The sequence below is a fragment of the Panthera uncia genome, chromosome A2, assembly GCF_023721935.1.
Source record: "Panthera uncia isolate 11264 chromosome A2, Puncia_PCG_1.0, whole genome shotgun sequence".
NCBI classification, from domain to species: Eukaryota; Metazoa; Chordata; class Mammalia; order Carnivora; family Felidae; genus Panthera; species Panthera uncia.
In genome coordinates this window covers 135,166,376-135,190,041 of record NC_064816.1, presented here as the reverse complement: position 1 = coordinate 135,190,041, position 23,666 = coordinate 135,166,376, and the positions used below count along the sequence as shown (strand labels likewise).

The 23,666-nt window shown below is 39.8% G+C and overlaps 1 protein-coding gene across 1 annotated transcript; it reads left to right on the top strand.

Moving 5' to 3' along the window:
- The first annotated feature begins 1,714 nt into the window (after window positions 1-1,714).
- TAS2R16 (taste 2 receptor member 16) lies at window positions 1,715-2,779 on the top strand. Its single transcript, XM_049642293.1, is given in 1 exon segment — window positions 1,715-2,779. A coding segment is annotated over 1 exon segment (828 nt). The 5' UTR covers window positions 1,715-1,951.
- Window positions 2,780-23,666: the final 20,887 nt, after the last annotated feature.

The following is a 23,666-nucleotide window of genomic DNA, read 5'->3' as shown; positions in this document are numbered from 1 at the left end:
CTCATTTTTGAAGCCAGTAATTAAATGTTTGGTATCTATCTGGTACAGTTTTCCTGAACTCATTTCCTGAATTCATCCTCTAGTCAGCCTATATAGCTATGAATTAGTTCCTAGATATTTGGAAGTAATGAGTAGCTTGTCCCTTGTCCAAAACAGTGCTTAAAGTCTACCAGTTCACAGGTTCCTGCTTATAGGGATCTTTTTGTCTCGGAGTCTTTCAATTCCATCTTCATGTTCCAAGGTGCCACACACACCATGGGTTCACTTCCACACTAGCAGCATTGGGTACACTGAACTGTGGTTCTAGAATCAAGTTATAAAAAGAGATTGCTTCATGGAGGTGCCATGAGAGCTGTTTGAGAAACTGCGAATCAAGTTTGCCTCTAGTGAGAATGCAAAGCGTGGAAGGGCAAGGGGTTAAGCTTCCACGTCCCCTGTAACAGGTGAATGTGAACACAGGTATGCTTCACCACAGACCACTGGCTGCTCAGCTTGGGCTCAGGACCTGTAGCAATGGAGCTTTGAGCATCACAGTATGTGATGGGGAAGAGTACAGCAAACACCATGGTACACTGCTAGAAAGGGAAGCAGCTGGCAGGTGCAGTATCCTCAGCAGGTGCCTGACAAATCAGACCATCCAGCATCTGCTGCAGTCAGTCTTGCTTGTGAGCCCACAGGGGACACTTCCAGAAATAATTCATGGGTACCGTGCAGAGGGCTGATAGTTTACAGGACTAGATTATACCAGTCAGAGACATTTGAAGTCACCACCATCAGTGATTCCATTGTTCCAGCCTCCCAAACAGAGAAAGCAAAGCTTCTTGGCTTCTCTGCTCAACAGGCCTAATTTTTAAAAATTGTTTTACTAGTGGTGAGAGGGCCTTCTTTCTTCATCTTGAGCAATGTCAGCAGTGACAAAAAGAGCTGGCCATGTAGGAAGGCAAAAAACAATGATGTCAATGGAACATGAACAATTCTCAAAGATATATAAAGCATTGGCTCAAGGCATTGAAATTGGCAGAACAACAGCTAAGGATGCCACCCTTCCACTGTAGGGAGTGCAGTGCAGGAACTCAATGGGCAGTTATGAAAGTGGCATGCATTGGATGAGGGGACTTGAAGGTCTGGAATTCTAGCAATATTGCAGGTAGAAACTGAGAGTAAGGACTTTTCTTTGTTATTTTTAATTTGCACTCACACTTTGGTTATAGCATCCACTCCAGCCTACTGTGGAAGCCAAGGAGAGAGGATTTCTGAAGTTTTCCTTATTATGGCCTTCAGCAGAATAGAAATATTATCCAGGACATGAATGGACGGTGAAGGCTTTATCTTCCCTGTGGTTTAAATTTTAGGTTAAAGAAGTGAGGATATCATTTAAAAAATATTTTTTTTACTGTTTGTTTATTTTTGAGAGAGAGTGGGGAAGGGGCAGAGAGAGAAGGAGACACGGAATCCGAAGCAGGCTCCAGGCTCCAAACTGTCAGCACAGAGCCCGAGATGGGGCTCAAACCCATGAACCGTAAGACCATGACCTGAGCTGAAGCCGGACGCTTAACTGACTGAGCCACTCAGGCACCACAAGAAGTGAGGATATCATTTAAAGAAGATGGGAAAATAAGTTAAAGATGCCTTAGACAGATAAATATATAAACAGCATGACTGTGAAATAAGTATGTCTTTTATGGGAATAATCAAGGAACCTCAGGAGCAGGAAACAACATTCAAACAGATTTCTTTGCATCCGGGCCTGCTAAAAAACCAGCAAGCAAAGCATAAGCAGATCTTGCAGATAGGAAAAGAGCAAAGTGAAAGATGAGCTGGGAAAAATTTACATCCAGAGGGCGGTATTTTCTTGCATGAGACAATAGTGGGACTTGGAGCCTATTCCCTACCTGGAAATTATTGCAGAGATTTTGAGTCCGTGTCCAAGAAGATACTTTGGAGTGGAAGAATGATGCCCCTCCGGCTCACTATCTTCTTCATAACCATCTATGTGCTCAAATCCTTGAGAGTAATTATGCAGAGGAGCTTAATGTTTGCAGTGCTGGGCAGAGAGTGGGTGCAGGCCAAAAGGCTGTCATCGGTGGACTTGAGTCTCATATGCCTGGGTATTTGCTGCTTCTGTCTACAGTGGGCATCTGTCCTGTACAATTTTTGCTCCTATTTTAACCCTAACTATGTATTTTGGTACTTATCAATCACCTGAGAATTTACTAATACTCTTACTTTCTGGTTAACCAGCTTGCTTGCTGTCTTCTACTGTGTCAAAGTCTCTTCCTTTACCAGTCCACCTCTTCTAGCTGAGGTGGAGAATGTTGAGCCAAGGTTTGTTCCTTGGCTGTTGCTGGGTTCTTTGTTGGTTTTTTGTGTGTCAATCATCTTTTCAACTATTAGGAATTGTGTCAATGTTCGCTTAATCACCGTGGGGCGTTTCTCTACAAACAGCACTATGGTTAAGGGACTTAAGACATTCCATTTGTTTACCATATCTCATCTAATGGTTGCATTGGTTATTCCTTTCCTCCTGTTCCTGGCCTCCACCATCCTGCTCATGGCCTCACTGTTCCAACACATGGAGCAGATGCAACACCATAGCACTGGTCACTGCATGAAAGCTCACACCACTGCCCTGACGTCTCTCACCATCTTCCTCGTCCTCTTCACCTCTTACTTGCTAACCCTACTCATCTCTATTATGAGTATCTCATTGGATAAGAGGTCTTGGTTCGGGGCTTGGGGAGCTATCATCTGTGCTATAGTCTCTATTCACGCCACTTAACTAATGCCGAGCATCCCTAAATTGAAAAGGTTTTCAAGATAAGGTGCTGGAGCCTAGAGACTGACTGAGGCACAGGGTACAACAAGACCCCTGGGTAAATGGGAGTATGCATTGACACAACTAATACCAATAACCAGCATTATTCTTGACAATCCCCCATGTAATAGTAATACACCATACGTGCAAGCCTCATTCTCCTTCATCCCACAGCCATCAATCTCTAATCAATTCTTTCTCTATTCCATGACACTCCTTCATTTGCTTTCCACAATCACCATGTTGGTCCCAACTTTTTTATGCATTTTTATTTTATCCTTTTCATGACTGCCAATTACTTTATACATTAATATGAATCCCTTTCACTCAAGAATTTATTGCCCACACCCTGAATATTCCCCATGCTAACCCCTCAATCCACTTTCCTAAACTTGGTCAAGAAAAGGTCTTGCCATCTCTCTCTCTCTCTCTCTCTCTCTCTCTCTCTGCTGCTACTGCTTCTAAACCTTTATCCAATGACATAAATTTTCTTATTTGGTTCTCTACCAAATACTGTCCCTTAATTCCTCTAAAACTCAAGTCAGAAATGAACTCCTCTTTTATTTTCATTCACCAAGAAACTATACTCTTCCCAGAATAGCAGACTACTGACCCAGTCTGGGTTCATCCTAGAACCTCTCCAAATATTGGCAACCTAACTGGGTCAATTGTGGATAGTTTCCATTGGTTGGATTCTTGCCTCTCTATTGTACTACAAATTGGACAGAACTTTCTAGGAAGATTCCTAGATTGAGGCTTAGCTGGTTTTCGATATATAACCCAGGGGTCAGCTGGGAAACTCCTCTTACTTTGTAAAATCTGAATTACATTGGCTTAAATTTTCTATTCTCTTCTATATGTGCTCGGTCATAGTCCAAAGTCCTCCTCAAATGGGTAAGAATATAAGAGTTGCATAGTACTCAATTAAAAATCACCTGTAGGACTTTCCTGTGCTTTGGAAGCCCTTTTCAGCCTTCTCAATCCCACAGAACTCTCTCATACTCTTTCCTTTGCAAAAACTAGCCCCACTCTCTTCCCATGACATCTTGTTCATCATTTCTCCCCTCTTCACCCTGGCCCACCAGCAACAAAGTGTCTTGGCAACACCCAACTCTCAGGCCTTTGGGTCTCAGCTTCCCTCTGCTCCAGGCACTTATCAAGGTATTTTTCCTAAAGACAGCTTCATCTCTTAAGGCATCCTGGTGCCTGAGGTTTCACCTTTTATATGAATCAAGCATGTGTGATGAACTGAAATTCTGGCTCTCTCACTAGAAGACTGAAGCACCTACTGAGAAAAAGCCAACCTATCGGGAAAAGGACACAGTTATCTCAAGCTAGACTGTGAAAGAAAGACTTAGTCCCTGGAAGGGAATGGAAATTCCCATCTGGTCTCGGGTCTGTCATTCCAATTTGTCTCCAAGTAAAGCCATCCCTTAAATTCACATTTGAAACTGAGGATGTGAAACAGAAGCATAGTCTGAGAGACCACTCTCACCAAACACTCTGTGCCATGCATCAGACCTCAGCACCACTGCTGCTGTTGCATAGAAAGGTCGGTGAACTATATTTTCCCACTTCATGGCACCACCCACGCAGCCTTGGCATTTCCCAAGCTCCAATGCTTCAACTATAGTAGAAGGTGGATGGAACATGGTGGATGCGGTAATATCTTGGGAACACAGTCATAACCCGATGAAGTGGGACTGAGAAGAAGAAAGGAAAATAAGGAGTAGATATCAACATTGTGTTACCTAATCAGAGACCCCCAGGAATGCTTAGGAAGCTGGTGGGGAGATGGGTTGCAAGGGTTTGGGATCTGAACGGAATAGGTGGGACAAGAGACAGTCAAATTTGAGTTACTGCTATGGGTCAATTATAGTATCCACATCTTACATGTTGTAAAATCTCAGAAAGCTGAAAATAACAAAACTGTATCCTCCATATATGTATAAATAAAGAACGGGGGGGGGGGGAACCCTCCCCTTGACTATCACATACATAGATGCTCTTCCAGAATCTGTTAAATATTTGTCATACTCGGTCTTCTTTTGTATAAAGTGCAATGGAAAACTTATTCTGGATATACAAAAGGTGGGGTGTTAGAGGTAGTTTAAGGGGTACAGAAATAAAAAAAATACAGTGGAAACTGAAATAATAACCATCCCTTATATTCATGGCACCTAACAATTCACAAAGAATTTTCACATACATTTTCTCATTTTCAACTATAAAGACAGGTCAAGATCATCCAATCCAACCCAGATGGAAAACAGACCTGAGAATGTCAAGTGAATTACCTAAATTTGCATTGTTGGTTAATACCAGACCTAAGAATCAAGGGAAAAGAAAAGGAAACCAAGGGATAAATTTTATTTTATTTTTTTTCCCAATATATGAAGTTTATTGTCAAACTGGTTTCCATACAACACCCAGTGCTCATCGCAAAAGGTGCCCTCCTCAATACCCATCACCCACCCACCCCTCCCTCCCACCCCCCATCAACCCTCAGTTTGTTCTCAGTTTTTAACAGTCTCTTATGCTTTGGCTCTCTTCCACTCTAACCTCTTTTTTTTTTTCCTTCCCCTCCCCCATGGGTTTCTGTTAAGTTTCTCAGGATCCACATAACAGTGAAACCATATGGTATCTGTCTTTCTCTGTATGGCTTATTTCACTTAGCATAACATTCTCCAGTTCTATCCACGTTGCTACAAAGGGCCATATTTCATTCTTTCTCATTGCCACGTAGTACTCCATTGTGTATATAAACCACAATTTCTTTATCCATTCATCAGTTGATGGACATTTAGGCTCTTTCCATAATTTGGCTATTGTTGAGAGTGCTGCTATAAACATTGGGGTACAAGTGCCCCTATGCATCAGTACTCCTGTATCCCCAAGGGATAAATTTTAAAGAAGCAAATAGTTTAAATTTGGAAAAAGATGATTAACATTTAAAAAGGCAATACTTTATTTTTTTAATGTTTATTTTTGAGAGAGAGAGAGACAGATCAAGAGTGGGGGAGGGGCAGAGAGAGATGGAGACAGAATCTTAGGCAGGTTCCAGGATCTGAGCTGTCAGCACAGAGCCTGATGTGAGGCTCGAACTCATGAGCTGTGAGATCATGACTTGAGCCAGAGTCAGACATTCAATCAACTGAGCCACCAGGTGCCCCACAAGGGAAATACTTTATAAAGAACAGCAGCAGTGTTTGGACCAAGGACAAAGAAAATTCTTTTGAGAGTTGAAGTTAGCTAGATATGAAATTCTATCTGCCAAAGGGCTATGTACCCGTGTTGTCCAGCTTGTAAGTAATTTATCCTATAATACTCGTTATTAACATTAATTTACATACATGCATAGAGTGTGTTGCCTGATAACTCACAACAATCAGGGAGCAGAAGATAAAAAAAAAAAAAGAAGATAAAGAAGTCCTGGATTTTAGGAGCAAATGTTTAGAAGCCCATGGGTGGTGACAGTGAATTTAGGAGGAGCTACGTGAATGTGGCATCCCAGCACCTGTATACACACCAAATCTTTAGCAACTAGAAAGTAGATTCTCCACCCTTCACACAATGCCCCATGAGTTTAATGAATGTCTTATGATACAGAGAAGAGTAGCAACTGTGGTGAATTTCTGGTAATGCCTGGCATAGAGTCTGTTCCTAATTAGACACACCACAGAATTTATTCATTGAATGATATTTTCTAAGTACCAACCCCCACTCCTACCATTCAAGTTACATGAGTTCAAAAACTTGAGTTGCACCATTTTGCCTGTTTCTGAGCTGATGTAAGCCTCAACAAGATCTGCCTCTGAACCACTGGCCCAGCCTGAACTCCCAGTAATCTCCAGCCTAAACCCAAGTGTTTGCACCAGAAGCATCTGTTTCCTGAATATCCATGCATAGCTCTACATCCTCACCTTCACTGATGCCATTCACCTTTTCCTGTGCTCCTCTTTATGACCATGGCCTAAGTTTTATTCCCCTTCAAGCCCTGGTGCCAGCCAAGCTCATACACAAGTGCCAAACCCGATCACTAACTCTTGCCCCTTCACGCTTGTCCCCCTTTCTGTTACACCTACTGTCTTTATCTCTTACTTGGCACTGAGTGTAAGCTCTGTCCCATTATCACATATCTCTTTATTTCACCCTTTTTTTTTAAAATTGAGATATAATTGACATATATTATTTAAGTTTAAATTGTACAACATGTTTTTTTTTTATGACTTGTTGTTTATTTATTTTGAGAGAGAGAGAGCACGTGTGAGTGGGAGGGACAGAGAAAGAGACAGGGAGAGAGCAAGAATCCCAAGCAGGCTCCTCACTGCCAGCACAGAGCCTGATGTGGGGCAGGGCCAATCGAGGGGCAGAGTTGGACTTGGGGATCAATACTCACAAACCGTAAGATCATGACCTGAGCCAAAATCAAGAGTTGAGCAATTAACAGACTGAGCCACTCAGACACCCTCTCAAAATAAATAAACAACAAGGCATAAAAAAACATGTTGTATACTTTAAACTTAAATAATGTTTATTTTATACACTTAGATATTGTAATATGATTACTACCACAGTGTTAGCTAAAAACCTCAATCATGTCACATAATCACCATTTCTTTTTTGTGGTAGACATTTAAGATCTAGTTACTTAATGACTCTCAAGTACATAATACAGTATTATGAAATATAATCACAATGCTACGCACTAGATCCCCAGAACACATTCATCTTCAGATTGCAAGCTTTTAACCCTTTGACCAGCATATCCCAATTCCTCCACACCCGAGCCCTTTGTAACCACCATTCTACTCTACAGGTTTGGCTTTTATAGATTCCATATATAAGTGAAATAATACTTGGCTTTGACAGGGATTCCACTAAATCTATCAGATGGCTTTGGGTAGTATGGACTTTATATAATATTAATTCTTCCAATATATGAACAAAGGACAGCTTCCCAGTTATTTGTGCCTTCAATCTCTTTCATTAAAGTCATGTAGTTTTTAGTGTATGGATCCTTTGGTTCTTCATTAAACTTATCCCTGTCTTATTGTTTTTGATGCTATTGTGAATGGGATTTTTTTAAATTTATTTTTTAGACATTTCATTGTTGATGTATAGGAATGCAACTAATTTCTGTATGCTAATTTTAAATCCTGAAACTTTACTGAATTTGTTGGTTACTTCCAAGTGTTTTTTGGTTAAGACTGGTCTCTATGTGCTCTCCCTGTGTATGTGCATCACCTGTCTTGGGGCCAGGCATACACAGACAGCCACAGAGTCAGGGGAGGTACGGTTTGACACTCAGGGCATTGGGGGTGCCTGGGGGTCAGTTTCAGGGATCCTCAGGTGAGGTTTTCCCAGAAGCTCATGGGCAGAATTCCTGCTGGAGCCCAAAACACAGTCAGCAGTAACCATATCCCTTTAATGTCCTCTGATATTTGTATGCACGTCTTTTCCAATCTCCCCCCTAGTAGTGTCCCCCACAGCTGGGGAAGCCGGGCACTCACTCCACCCCTTCTCTTTCTCCTATGGGCAAGGTGACCAACCTGTTTCTCTTACCTACATCGATGTGTCCAAACTCTTCTGTTTTTCTTTCTCAAGTGGAGTGCTGGAACTTCTCCTCTGGAGAATCTGGACTTCTACAAGGGCTCTCTTGCTGGTGAGTGTCTACCCAAGCTGGTGATCTCCACATGCTCTTAGACTACAGCCAAAAGGGGCTTAAGCCAGTTCACAGTCTCCTGCTGGTTCCATAGCCAAAACCTATATCTGTTTGCCTAGTACCTGATCTACAGGTGGGCAAGACTCCTCCCAGGTCCCTTGGCATACGGTGTTGGACCCTACGACCACCACAGAGCCACTTTTGTTTATGAAAGGATGCTGAATTTTAGTTGCTAAAGGAGGGACAAAAAGGAAGGCATCTTATGCCTCCTTGATGTTGATGTCATTGTGTCTGCTCCTATGCAGTGGAAGCTTTCTACACACAAGAAATTCAATTAATATTAAATGGTGATGATGACCATGGGATGATAAGTAACAACACTGAATTCTGATGAGACAGCACAGGATTGGCTCAGATTTAGTCCATAAATATTCACCGTCAACCTACTGGACACTGTTGGGAATATAAAGATGGGCTGGCAGCTGTATCAACCTGTGTTCCTCCTGGGAAATGAGGGCTCTTCCCAGAGAGTTCACATGTCAGTTTTGTTATCCCAATGGAGTGCTTAGATCAGCTTTTACCCCTCTTGTTTCAAGAGAACGTGGGTAGAAAGAGGCTGTGGGTGTTCCACGAAGGGGTAAAAGCTCAAAGGAGCCAAGCAGTAAGAGCCTTTCCTATACCAGGGAATGATCCATCAAGTGTGGAAATCCCATCTTGAAGCACAGGAAACAGCCTGCCTGCATTTGCACCCCTTCCCCAACAGAGGGCACCAATGGCCAGATTACAATAGCACCAGGCAGTTAGGCTTTAATTTTATTTTCCCCTCAACTCAAGGGTCCTGTAAGAGCAGGAAGAAGAGAGAGAGGAGGAAGTGAAAGAATTGAATCTCCACTTTCTTCCCTGCTGGTCTTCAACCTCTGTACTAGACCTAAGATAGTGGAGGAGATGAAGACTTTAATTAGATATGACATTAATGTTGATTTAGACTCTTTAAAACCTGAAAATGAGACTAGTCTTCAAAACCCGTGGAATCTATAATGCCATCAAGAGGTGATCTCTGGAATGTGTTTGAAGGCAGAGGTTGGAGAAAAGCTTGTTTCTTTGGAGTTCAGTCTATTCAATAAATGTGTTCCATGAGACGTAAAAATCAGTATGATGTGAAATACCTCTGTATTTTCTTTGAGATCGCTTATCCTGTGTTGTGTATTTCATTCCCCTTATAAAAAGACCTTGAGATAAGTTCCTTGCTCAGAAAGAACTAAACCAAAGGTCAAGGTAAAGGCCTATCTCTGATAATCCTTCATTTTCTTGCCACTGTGGCGGTCACAACTTCCTCTACCTGAATCCAGATACAGCAGCCTTAGATTGTCTCTGTCGAAATACTTTTCTAAGGTACTCCTGACACAGAGCTCTGCTCTCCTGCTCATTCTGGTGCTTGTGTTTATATATTTCGTTACTGGTGTTATTGGTCTCCTATGAATGGTTCTTATCGTCTTGTATTTCTACTATAGATTGTGGCAAGTTCTTTCCAACATTGGTCTTGTGAAAGATAGAACAAGAGAAGACAAAGAAAGATTACCAGAGACAATGGAGGAGTAACATTGTAGCAATGAAACAATCATGACATACCTGCAACTGCAAAGCAATTTTTTAAAACTGTGCAGATTTATTTTTATCCCAGAAACACATATTAAAGGAGAGAGTTTAGGGAACTTGTTCTTGTAAAGCCTAGAGGAGGTATCTCCTTACAATCAGTGGGAAATAAGTTATTCCTGTGACTATTCTTAATGTCAAAATTCTTCCCAACAGGAAGGGAAACCATCTTCTTCAGCCTTTAAATAGAATCCTTGAGACACATTCACCATCTATTAGCCACGTCTTAAACTCCCAAAGAAACACTTTTTGAAAGACTATTTGTTCTATTTTTAATAACACTTACAAAATTGATCCCAAGTGTGAATTGACTTTTTTGCTAGTTTTGCTGGCAAGGATATAGTTATATAAACTGTATTGCGGTGCCAAGTTTCTTCAAAACATATTTTTTAATAAAATATACCAAAAATGACAGGTTAAGTTGGTTGGATGAAAGATAAATCCCTTATCATGAGCTAAGTTTTCTTTAAATTTTAACCTAAATGATAGATTTTTTCAAAGATATTTTTATTAAAATATGCTAGATGTAAGTAACTGAAACACAGCCAAGATACAGTCAAAATGATTGCGAATAATCCCTTGCATTGCAGGGAAAATAGATCTTAAAACTTAAGTTAAAATTAGAAGAAAGATACGTCTCACAAGCCTTCATTCTTAAAGTCTAAAGATAGACTGTGTAGGTCGATATTTCTTAAGAATATTGGCAGCTTGGTGTTGTCAGTACTTGATGGTTTGAATGAGGCCCACTCCAAGAACTTGGAAATAAGATCATCTTCTGAAGAGTCAATCAAGAAAGCAACTCGCATCCCTACCTCTTCTCTAAATGTAGTAACCAGAAAATGGGTGGCTAGAGCATAAGTTTTTAGTCAGTATATAGTTTCAAGGAGGGCTAGGGAACTAGGCAGAATCAATGCAACCAGCAGAAATACCCAACCATACCCACACCATCTGCCACTGGCATCCATGACGTTAGGGGACAGGCAAGAGGACACGCATCACAGCTGTCCTGAGAGCCTCCGATGCCTGTGACCCAAGATCAGCTCTCACCTACACAGCCACTACCCCACATCACTTATTTCCTCCTTGTGTGACTCTGGTGGGTGCCTCTGCTTACTAACATGGATCACACATAGAGTTCTAGCTGCAGAGTCTGAAAAATGCCATGTTAATATCCCAGCCTTCACTGAAGGCTCACAGGAAGGGAGCCAGAGGGGGTATAGAGTGAGACAAAGCAGTCTCTCCACAACTTTCTTATGCAAATACCTGCCATTTGTAATTTATAGACCTTACACATTGATTACCATTTTTCACTAATAAAAAACTAGTTAAGTATAAGCCAAAAATGTGCTTATACCTAAAATGGATATGAAAATAAATCATGAAAGTTCTCAAGCAATTGATACCGGAAAAAAAAATCTCTATATAACATCAAGGATAATTAAATATGACTACCTTGACATTTATTAAAATGAAGGATCCCAAACTCTAATAATTTCAGGCTAGTCACATAAATATGTGAAGTGCATGTAAGACAATGGTAAACATGGCAGTACACGCTGACTGCTCCCCATGTCACTTGCTTTCTGTTGCAGAGGGGGAAAATACCTTAAATGTAATGGCAGAGAAGGGGAAGAAGACATTATTAGCTGTAGTATTAGATGGGCTTCATTTCCCTCCCTGATCCTCTTTATCAAACCCTTGCACTTAGCTCCTAGCTGTTGTCACGATCAGCTGCTAACAGCTCACAAGAGCTCACTTCTTGAGAAAATTGCTAACAAACAACAGAAACAGCCTTACTCAGGAAACTATTTTCAGCCTACATATTGTAGCCTACAGCTAATGACTGAATGATATGGAGTGTAAATTCCAACCCCCTTGGGCCAGACTAACTCTATGGTACAATTCATACTCAGAACTCCCTCTGGGATCCCACATCCTTACCTAGCTTTCCCCTACCTGCCCTACCCAGCATGCCTCACTCATTTTCTCCTGAGAATTCTCCTTCACTATATCATCTGAACAAGAAGCTGCCCAAGTTTTGTCTCCAGGGAATTAAAATGAACTAAGAAACTAGCTATTTTCGATATTGTTGTAGTAGAAAAATAGCAAGGAGCAAAGAGAAAAAAAGAAGGCACTGATACTTAGTAAAGAGAAATATATCAGAGCTAAACAGTATAAAAATGCATGTATGTTAAACTCTAAAATCTAGCAGTAGATAATATATCTTATTTTTAATTGTACATGCAACATGTTATAAAAATTGACCACAGATTAGATGAAAAAGAAAAAAAAAACCCAAAAGTTTCAAAATGAAATAATACAGCCAACATTATTTGACACAATACAATTAACCCAGAAAATAATAATAAAAACGATTAAAAAGACCTTTTTACATAAACCTTGAAAAACATGATGAAAAACAACTCTTGGTTCAAGGCAGAAGACAAGACTTCAAAATTTATTGACAATAGCTGCAAACAAAACATATCAAGTCTGTGAGATACAATTAAAGCAGTTTTAGTGTTGAATTCCCATAAAAATACAAATACAAAATAAAAATCCATTAATTAAACACCCTACTCAAAAAACTTTGAAAGGAAAACAAAAGAAAGCAAGAAGAAATTAATAAAGATAAAAGCAAAAATTGATGGATTTGAAAACTAAAAAAGAGTTAAACTAATACAATCGAAAAGTGTTAGTTGAAAATTTTAATACAATAGACAAATTACTAGCTAATTTAATCTAGAAATGATGGGAAAAAACAAAATTATCCAAAATTATAAGTGACAAAAGAGAAATAACCATTAAAACAGAACATTAAGATTTTTTTTAATGTTTATTTACTTTTAAGAGAAAGAGAGAGACAGAGACAGAGGCAAGAGCGGGGGGGCGGGGGGGTTGGGAGGTGGGATCAGAGAGAGGGAGACCCAGAATTCAAAGCAGGCTCCAGGCTCTGAGCTGTCAGCACAGAGCCCGATGCCGGGAGCCCACAGATGCCCCAAAATAGAACTTTTAAAGAAAATTGTGAAACTACTTTGCAAAACTCTGAGAAAATCCATTTTAAAATATAGATGAGGGACACATGGGTGGGTCAGTTTGTTAAGTGTCCGACTGTGGCTCAGATCATGATCTCACGGTTCGTGGGTCCAAGCCCCATATCAGGCTCTGTGCTGACAGCTCAAAGCCTGGACCCTGCTTCAGATCCTGTGTCTCCCTCTTTCTCTGCCCCTCTCCCACTCGTGCTCTGGCTCCCTCAGTCTCTCAAAAATTAATAAACGTTAAAAAAAATTTTAATATAGATGAAATGGGCACCTGGGAGGCTCAGTCGGTCAAGCAGCCAACTTGGGCTCAAGTCATGATCTCGTGGTTTATGGGGTTAAGCCCCACATCATGCTCTGTGCTGACAGCTTAGAACCTGGAGCCTGTTTCAGATTCTGTGTCTCCCTCACTCTCTGCCTCCCCTCCACTTGCACTCTCTCTCTCTCTCAAAAATAAAGAAAACATTAAAAAAATTTTTTAAATATAGATGAAACAAATCATTTTCTACAACAATGGAACAGAGGGACTTCCAGGTTTCTGTTCCACATGTAAGGAGCTTGGAAGTTGCCATTCCAGCCCAGCCCATGTAAAGAGCTGAACAGACTGAACCCTGGCAAAGATTACCTAAGCCAGGTGATCAAGGTTAACCTCATTAGTGGTGTGTCATACCCCTGCTATGGGCCCCTGGTAGGAAGTAATAAGAATGACACTTCAGCTCTGTGGTCTTCCTCCTAGAAACCCAGTGTAACCATGAAAACAACATCAGACAAATCCAAACTGAGAGACATTCTACAAAATACCTGAGCAATTCTTCTCAAGACCTCTCAAAAAATCGGAGAAATTGTCCCAGACCAGAAGAGGCTAAGGCAGCAACGATGATTAAATACAGTGTGATTATCTTGGGTAAGGGTCCAGAACACAAAAAGGACATTAAGGAAAAACTAGTGAAATCTGAATAAACTTCAGAAACCAGTTAATAGTAACATATCAATGTTAGATCCTTAGCTGTGATAAATGTTCTGTATATGTCCTAAGTAACAATTGGGGAAAACAAGTATTAGCACTATTTGCTCTGTCTTTGAAATTTTTTTGTAAATCTAAACTATTTTAAAATCAAAGTTGTTTTTTTTAATATTTATTTATTTGGGGGAGAGTGCAAGTGGGGGAGGGACAGAGAACAGAAGATCTGTCTACCCTAGGTGATCCACACGTCCCTTGCTCTACCCTAGGTGATCCTTTCCATACATCCTTTCTCTCCTTGGAGGAGGCTGTCCCTGCATGGGTGTCAGATTGCTCAATCACCTTATGTCTTTAGCTCCATGGTGGGTTCAAGAAAAGTTACGATTTTGTCATTTATCCAGCTGTTTCTCATTGATAGATGGGAGCATGTTCTTTTCAGCTTTGCCCATCCTAGGTGTAAGACAAACTCCAGAGATTTCTCCCTAACTCTGTATACTACAGTCAAGCATGCATTTGGGAGGGGTGGTGATTATATTAATCACCATTAGAATTAGAATTATATTCTAATGGTGATTAGAATAATATACTTTTAAAACAGAGATTCTGGGGTGCCTGCGTGGCTTAGTTAAATGTCCAAGTCCTGATTTTGGCTCAGGTCATGATCTCACAGTTGGTGAGATTAAACCCTGCATCCACTGATAGCACAGAGCCGGCTTTGGATCCTCTCTCTCCTCTCTCTTTGCCCCTCACCTGCTCATTTTCTCTCTCTCTCTCTCTGAAAATAAATAAACTTTTTTTTAAAAAAACAGAGAGATTCTGAAGATTTCAAAAGAATCATAGAATCCTAACAGTGCAAGGAATATATTAGAGGCAATCTAGCTTAGATAAATTCTTTAAGCCATGTCCTATTTTATTAAAATTAACATTTCACTCATATTCCTTCCAGGAGGAGGCTGCTTCTAAGTAAAGATCACTATACTTCCTGCACATCCCTACCAATCAAAAAATATCTCTCACACTTTTCTTTCAACTGAAATGAAAAGCATAGGACATAAAACTTACAATATTGAGAATGTTTTCAAACTCTACACCCCATCCTGACTCTGCTTAAATCAGTACTGTATATGGAATCTTCCCCCTCCTTAGTTAGAAAATAATTCACTATTCCAAACACTCCCGAAATAAATATTTTTCTTCTGTATATGTGCTTCTCAGAGATGTACTTTTGACAGTGAATTCTTTACACTGACACAACAAACCAATGTGGTAGTAACAAAGATGGGGATAGATAACACGGGCAAGAGAGGGAGGACAGGTCTATCTCTTTTTGCAAGAGGGTTGAAAGGTGGGTTATAATAAAAAAGAACTGTGTCATCTAAGGACTCAATACTTCTAAGGCAAATGTGGTAAAGCACCAAACAGCCAAAGAACTGAGGTGATGGAACAGATTCATATCAAGTGTCTCTAGTCTCTGACCAGAAACAGAAACCCCCGTGAAGAAATCAGAAACATCTGCAATGTGAGACCTGAGGGACACAGCCCATCTTCGTTGTTTGTAATTCTCAAATGCTGGGGAAAAAATCCTGTAACGATTACCATTGACTAGTAAAACATAACCTTGTAGAAGTGTTCCCTTGTCATAAGAATCATCAGGCTTCCTATCAAAAATACAGAATCCTGGGAACCATTCCAGATCAAAAAACCAGAATCTCCAGGAAAGATTCCACAAAAGGTATACTTTCTTTTTTTCTTTTTAAATGTGCATTTATTTTTGAGACAGTGCAAGTGGGGGAGGGACAGAGAGTGAGACAGAGGATCTGAAGCAGGCTCTGTGCTGACATGACAGCAATGAGCCCTGTGTGGGGCTTGAACTCATGAACTGCAAGATCATGACTTCAGCCAAAGTTGGACACTCAACCAAGAGAACCACCAAGGTGCACCTTGTTTAAAACAAAACAAAACAAAACAAAACAAATTTTATTTTATTTTTTTTTTAATTTTATTTTTTATTTTTTAAAATTTACATCCAAATTAGTTAGCATATAGTGCAACAATGATTTCAGGAGTAGATTCCTTAAGCCCCTTACCCATTTAGCCCATCCCCCCTCCCACAACGCCTCCAGCAACCCTCAGTTTGTTCTCCATATTTATGAGTCTCTTCTGTTTTGTCTCCCTCCCTGTTTTTATATTATTTTTGTTTCCCTTCACTTATGTTCATCTGTTCTGTCTCTTAAAGATCTCATATGAGTGAAGTCATATGATTTTTGTCTTTCTCTGACTAATTTCACTTAGCACAATACCCTCCAGTTCCATCCACGTAGTTGCAAATGGCAAGATTTCCTTCTTTTTTTTTTTTTTTTTTTCAACGTTTTTTTTTTTTTTTTGGGAGAGAGAGAGAGAGAGCATGAACGGGGGAGGGGCAGAGAGAGAGGGAGACACAGAATCGGAAACAGGCTCCAGGCTCCGAGCCATCAGCCCAGAGCCTGACGCGGGGCTCGAACTCACTGACCGCGAGATCGTGACCTGGCTGAAGTCGGACGCTTAACCGACTGCGCCACCCAGGCGCCCCAAGATTTCCTTCTTTTTGATTGCTGAGTAATGCTCCATTGTATATATATACCACTTCTTCTTTATCCATTCATCCATCGATGAACATTTGGGCTCTTTCCATACTTTGGCTATTGTTGATAGTACTGCTATAAACACTGGGGTGTGATTGCCCCTTTGAAACAGCACACCTGTATCCTGTGGGCAAATGCCTAGTAGTGCAATTGCTGGGTCATAGGGTAGTTCTATTTTTAGTTTTTTGAGGAACCTCCATACTGTTTTACAGAGTGGCTGCACCAGCTTGCATTGCCACCAACAATGCAAAAGAGATCCTCTTTCTTTGCATCCTTGCCAACATCTGTTGTTGCCTGAGTTGTTCACGTTAGCCATTCTGACAGGTGTAAGGTGGTATCTCATTGTGGTTTTGATTTGTATTTCCCTGATAATGAGTGATGTTGAGCATTTCTTCATGTGTCGGTTGGCCATCTGGATGTCTTCTTTGGAGAAGTGTCTATTCATGTCTTTCGCCCATTTCTTCACTGGATTATTTGTTTTTTGGGTGTTGAGTTTGATAAGTTCTTTATAGACTTTGGATACTAACCCTTTATCTGATATGTCATTTGAAAATATCTTCTCCCAATCTGTCAGTTGCCTTTTAGTTTTGCTGATTGTTTCTTCGCTGTGCAGAAGCTTTTTATTTTGATGAGGTCCCAGTAATTCATTTTTGCTTTTATTTCCCTTGCCTCCGGAGACGTGTTGAGTAAGAAGTTGCTGCGGGCAACATCAAAGAGGTTTTTGCCTGCTTTCTCCCCGAGGATTTTGATGGCTTCCTGTCTTACATTGAGGTCTTTCATCCATTTTGAGTTTATTTTTGTGTATGGTGTAAGAAAGTGGTCCAGGTTCATTCTTCTGTATGTCGCTGTCCAGTTTTGCCAGCACCACTTGCTGAAGAGACTGTCTTTATTCCATTGGATATTCTTTCCTGCTTTGTCAAAGATTAGTTGGCCATACATTTGTGGGTCCATTTCTAGGTTCTCTATTCTGTTCCATTGATCTGAGTGTCTGTTCTTGTGCCAGTACCATACTGTCTTGATGATTACAGTTTTGGAGTATAGCTTGAAGTCTGGAATTGTGATGCATCCTCCTTTGGTTTTCTTTTTCAAGATTGCTTTGGCTATTTGGGTCTTTTCTGGTTCCATACAAATTTTAGGATTATTTGTTCTAGCTCTGTGAAGAATTCTGGTGTTACTTTCATATGGATTGCATTGAATATGTAGATTGCTTTGGGTAGTATTGACATTTTAATAATATTCAGGAACATGGACTCTTTTTCCATTTTTGTATCTTCTTCAATTTCTTTCATAAGCTTTCTATGGTTTTCAATGTATCAATTTTTCACCTCTTTAGTTAGATTTATTCCTAGGTATTTTATGGTTTTGTGTGCAACTGTAAATGGGATTGATTCTTTGATTTCTCTTTCTGTCACTTCATTGTTGGTGTATAGGAATGTAACTGATTTCTGTGCATTGATTTTATATCCTGCAAATTTGCTGAATTCATGAATCAATTCTAGCAGTTTTTTGGTGGAATGTTTTGGGTTTTCCATATAGAGTTATCATGTCATCTGTGAAGAGTGAAAGTTTGACCTCCTCCTAGCTGATTTGGATTCCTTTTATTTCTTTGTATTGTCTGATTGCAGAGGTTAAGACTTCTAATACTATGTTGAATAACAGTGGTGAGAGTGGACATCCCTGTCTTTTTCCTGACCTTAGGGGGAAAGCTCTCAGTTTTTCCCCATTGAGGATGAGTTTCTTTATGCTTTTGATTAACTGATTTATGTATTTGGGTTCTCCCACATTTGGCGCATAAATGTTTATAATTGTTAAGTCTTCTTGGTGGACAGACCCCTTGATTATGATATATAATGCCCTTCTGCATCTCTTGATACAGTCTTTGTTTTAAAGTCTAGATTGTCTGATATAAGTATGGCTACTCCAGCTTTCTTTTATTGGCCATTAGCATAATATATGGTTCTCCATCCCCTTATTTTCAATCTGAAGGTGTCTTTAGGTCTAAAGTGGGTCTCTTGTAAACAGCACATAGATGGATCTTGTTTTCTTATCCATTCTGTTACCCTATGTCTTTTGATTGAAGCATTGAGTCCATTGACGTTTACAGTGAGTATTGAAAGATATGAATTTATTGCCATTATGCTTGTAGAGTTGGAGTGTCTGGTGGTGTTCTCTAGTCCTTTCTAATCTTTTGTTGCTTTTGGTATATATATATATGTGTATATATACACACATATATATATATATGCATATATATATATATATATATACATATTTTTTTTTCATCTTTTCTCCCCTCAGAGAGTGCCCCTTAACATTTCTTGCAGGGCTGGTTTAGTGGTCACAAACTCCTTTATTTTTTGTTTGTTTGGGAAACTTTGTATCTTTCCTATTTTGAGTGATGGCCTTGCTGGATAAAGAATTCTTGGCTACATATTTTTCCGATGCAGCACACTGAATATATCCCACCATTTCTTCTGGCCTGCCAAGTTTCTGTGGATAGGTCTGCTGCAAACCTGATCTGTCTTCCCTTGTAGGTTAGCAACTTTGTTTCCCTTACTGCTTTCATGATTCTTCCCTTGCCTGAGTAGTTTGTGAATTTGACTATGATATGCCTTGTTGATGGTTGGTTTTTGTTGAATCTAATGACGGTCCTCTGTGCTTCCTGGATTTTGATGTCTGTGTCTTTCCCTAGGGTAGGAAAGTTTTCCACTATGATTTGCTCACATACCCCTTCTACCCCTATTTCTCTCTCTTCCTCTTCTGGGACCCCTATGATTCTGATGTTGTTCCTTTTTAATGAGTCACTGATTTCTCTAATTCTTAAATCATGCTCTTTTGCCTTAATCTCCCTCTTTTCTCCTGCTTCATTATTCTCTATAAGTTTGTCCTCTATATCGCTGATCTCTGTTCTGCCTTGTCCATCCTTGCTGCTGCTGCATCCATTTGTGATTGCAGCTCAGTTATAGCATTTTTAATTTCATTCTGGCCATTTTTTATTTCTTTTATGTCTGCAGAAAGGGATTCTAATCTATTTTAAACTCCAGCTAGTATTCTTATTATTGTGATTCTAAATTCTGGTTCAGATATCTTGCTTGTATCTGTGTTGGGTTAAATCCCTGGCTGTTGTTTCTTTGTGCTCTTTCTTTTGGGGTGAATTCCTTCATTTTGTCATTTTTAAGGGAGAAAAGGAATTAATGAGGTAGAAAAATTGAAATAAAAATATTAAAATTAAAAATTAGAAACACACACACACAAATCGAATAGATGATGCTAGATTCTAGGTGTGTTTTGGTCTGGGTGTTGAAAGTGGTTTGACAGATTAAAGGAAAAAAAGGGGGGGCAGGAGAAAAGGAAAGGAAATCATTTGAGAATTTGAAAAAATGAATACACTGAAGTAGACTAAAATGAAATGATGGGGGTAAAATAGAATTTGAAAAAAAATACACAAAAGTAAGGAATATAGTAGAAAAAAATTAAAGAAAAATATTTTTAATAAAAATTAAAAACAAATGTGAATTTTTTGTTTTCTGTATTTAAGAAAAAAGAAATGAAAAAAAGAAAAAAGATAAAAATGAAAGAAAAAAGAAAAAAAGAAATCGTTTGAAAATTTGAAAAAGTGAAAATACTGTAGTATACTAAAATAAAATAATGGAAGTAAAATAGAATTTGAAAAAATTTACATAAAAGCAAAAAATATAGTAATGAAAATTCAATAAGAATATTTTTAATAGAAATTGAATGTAAAAAATAAAGTTTTTCTCTTTCTGCATTCAAGAAAAAGAAAAGAAATGAAAGAGGGGAAAAAAGAAAAAAAGGAAATCGTTTGATTATTTGAAAAAGTGAATACACTGTAGTAGACTAAAATAAAATAATGGAAGTAAAACAGAATTTGAAAAAATTTACACAAAAGTAAAAAATATAGTAATAAAAATTAAAGAAAGGTATTTTTAATAAAAATTGAAAATAAAAATGAATTTTTCTCTTTCTGTATTAAAGAAAAAGAAAATAATTGTAAAAAAGAAAAAGAAAAAAGGGAAAAAAAGGAAGAAAATTGCATAGATGAACTTACTAACAGATTGAAGCAGGACTGAAATTACTTTGTTTTCCCCTAGAAGTCAGTCTATGTAGCTCTTTACAGTCCATAAATCAAGCCAGTGGTGAGGCTTGTGCTCTTTAAGAGTGAAGTTGGCCCAGTTGGGCGGGGCTCAGTGTAACAGCTCCACTCTCCACTAGGTGGCACTGCCAGCCTACTGGGGTGGATTGTTGCTGTGCTTGTAGGTGTGTTTGCGCAGGTGCGGGAGCCGTGAAAATGGCGCCACCAGGCTACCCAGTCTGTTCTCCAGGATCAGCAATCATGCACCCATCCTCTGACTTCAACTCTCGTCCACGCCCCGCTTTTCCACTCTCCGTGACCAGGCCCCAGGCAGTACTTCTCTCCCGAGTTTTGTCTCAGATGCGGCTGTTTTCCCCACGCCTTACTTCTAAAGGACTGTGGTTTTGACCTGTTTCTCCCCTCTGCGGGAGGGTCTCACCGAGCAATGGCTGAATGTTGGCTGCACCCAAGGAACGCCCGCTGGACCCTGTTGTTGCCGGTGCCCCAAGACTCAGCCAGGTGCCAGCCCGTCCCAGAAAATGTTCGCGATACAGTGTAGTAGCAGCGTTTCAGGGATTATGGAAAATCCCACCACACATGTGGCACCAGGCTTCACCCTTAACGACCTTGCCCCAGCACCAGCGAACGTGGCCGCCTTCCAGGCTCTGCTGGGACCAGATGGCTTCAACAGTCTCTACCAACTGTCCTTCCAGCAGTGAAACTACTTTTCCCTGTGTGGCCCAAGAACCTCCCAGACCCCACTCTGTTCCTGGGGATTCGCCCTTCCCACCAGAGCACCGCCAGGTATCGAGCTGCAGAATTGCAGCTTTTGTGCTCCCCTTGTTTACAGTCTTAATGGAATTTAAACCCTCTCCTTTCTCCTTTCTCCCTTTTTAGTTTAGTCCCTGCGACTGTTTCCAATCTTCCCCTTTCTCTCCAGCTGCTTCTTGGGAGGGGTGATTTTCCCCTATTCTCCCCCTCTCCCCAGTCTCTGTCTGCTCTCCGTCCACAAAAGCGTTTCCCTACCTTCGTGGCTTCTTGCTCCCCAAGTTCAGCTCTCTGTGCCACGTACCTGCTGAATTCTGTGGTTCAGGTTGTGCAGATTGTTGTGTTAATCCTCAGATCAGTTTTCTAGGTGTGCAGGATGGTTTAGTGTTGGTCTGGCTGTATTTCATGGACACGAGACACACAAAAAGCTTCCATGCTGTTCTGCCATCTTGGCTCCTCACCCCCAAAAAACTATTTTTTTAAGTTTATTTATTTATTTTGGGAGAGAGCACACGCACATGCACAAGCAGGGAAAGGGCAGAAACAGAGAGGGAGAGAGGATCCCAAGCAGGCTCCAGGCTGCCAGTGCTGGGCTGGACATGAGGCTGGACACAGGGCTTAGGTTCACAAACTGTGAGCTCATGACCTGAGCTGAGATCAACAGTTGGATGCTTCACCGACTGAGCCACCCAGGTGCCCCAGAACTGAGACCCATGGGATTCCTTGGCTCAGAATTATTTGGGAAACACAGTCGGAACACAGCCTCTTCAACCATTCCTTGCCCTAAACAGCATTTTTGTATTATTAGCCAATTATTTCTGATAATCAAGGCCAAATAACCCTGATGCTTAACACTAAAATATTAAATATGAGGAGTTGCCTGTGTGCTTGTTAAACTATAATTTCTTTTCTGGAGATACAAATGGAAGAAACCAGTGTTGAATTCACCTTACAGTAAATTTTAGGGAGAAGCTGGTAGCAAGCAAACCGAAGTGTTTTATTTTTGCCTGAATGATTTCCTTTAGAAAATTATTCAAGGACAAGATATAACCTTTTTAAACAAATTATTCCAATGAGAGTAAAATTATATGAGCAGGAACAAATCAAAATTTATTCATAAACATATGACTGACAGTAGAATCATTGTTCTAAACCTCTTGAGAATATGTCTCAGACTGAACCTAGATTGAGAGCCTCTTTGTGAACTATCCACAGCCACATACTTTAGTAGAAATATGTTTGTTTTACACAAAAGGAGTTTCTAATGAAGAGAACTTTGTCTTTAGTAGTAAAGATGAAGGGCATTGAGGCTTGGTTTTAATCTGGGGGAAACAGATGAAAATACTGCAGAGACTTGTTTTGTTTTTTAAGTTTTTATTTACCAGAGACTTCTTTGAATTCTCCTACAAACTACCTCCTGAGCTCTTATCACTGACCCTTAGGCAGTGTTTCTTAATGTCTGGCTCGAGATTATTGGAGTCAGAAGTACTTGAAATTAAGTGTTTAAAATGCTAATTCCTAGGCCTCCTTAGACTTAAAGAAGTCACATTTTAAGTGTGTAAGCCAGAAGATACATTTTTAAAAGCATTCCAAATTATATAGATGAACATAGAAATTGGAAAAATCAGTGCCCTGAAGTATGGACCAGCAAATCTTTTCTGGAAAAGGCCAAATACTAAGTATTTCTACTTTATTCTTAAACCACTTTTTTTGAAGTATGGGTGACATATAAAAGGTTGTACATATTTAATGTAGATAGTTGTATGAGTTTGAGGATAAGTATACACCCCTGAAACCATCATCACCATTAAGGTCATGGACATATTCATAACCTCCCATGGTTTCCCCCAGCCCCCTCTATTATTATTACTATTACTATTTTGGTGTGATAAAAATATTTAATGTAAGATCTGTTCTTTTAGCAAATTTTAAGTATACAATACAGTATTGATAGCTATAGGTACTGTGCTATATAGGGATTGCTCAAACTTATTTATCTTGCAAAACTGAAACTGTGTACCCTTTGACCATCATCTCCCCCATTTCACTCTC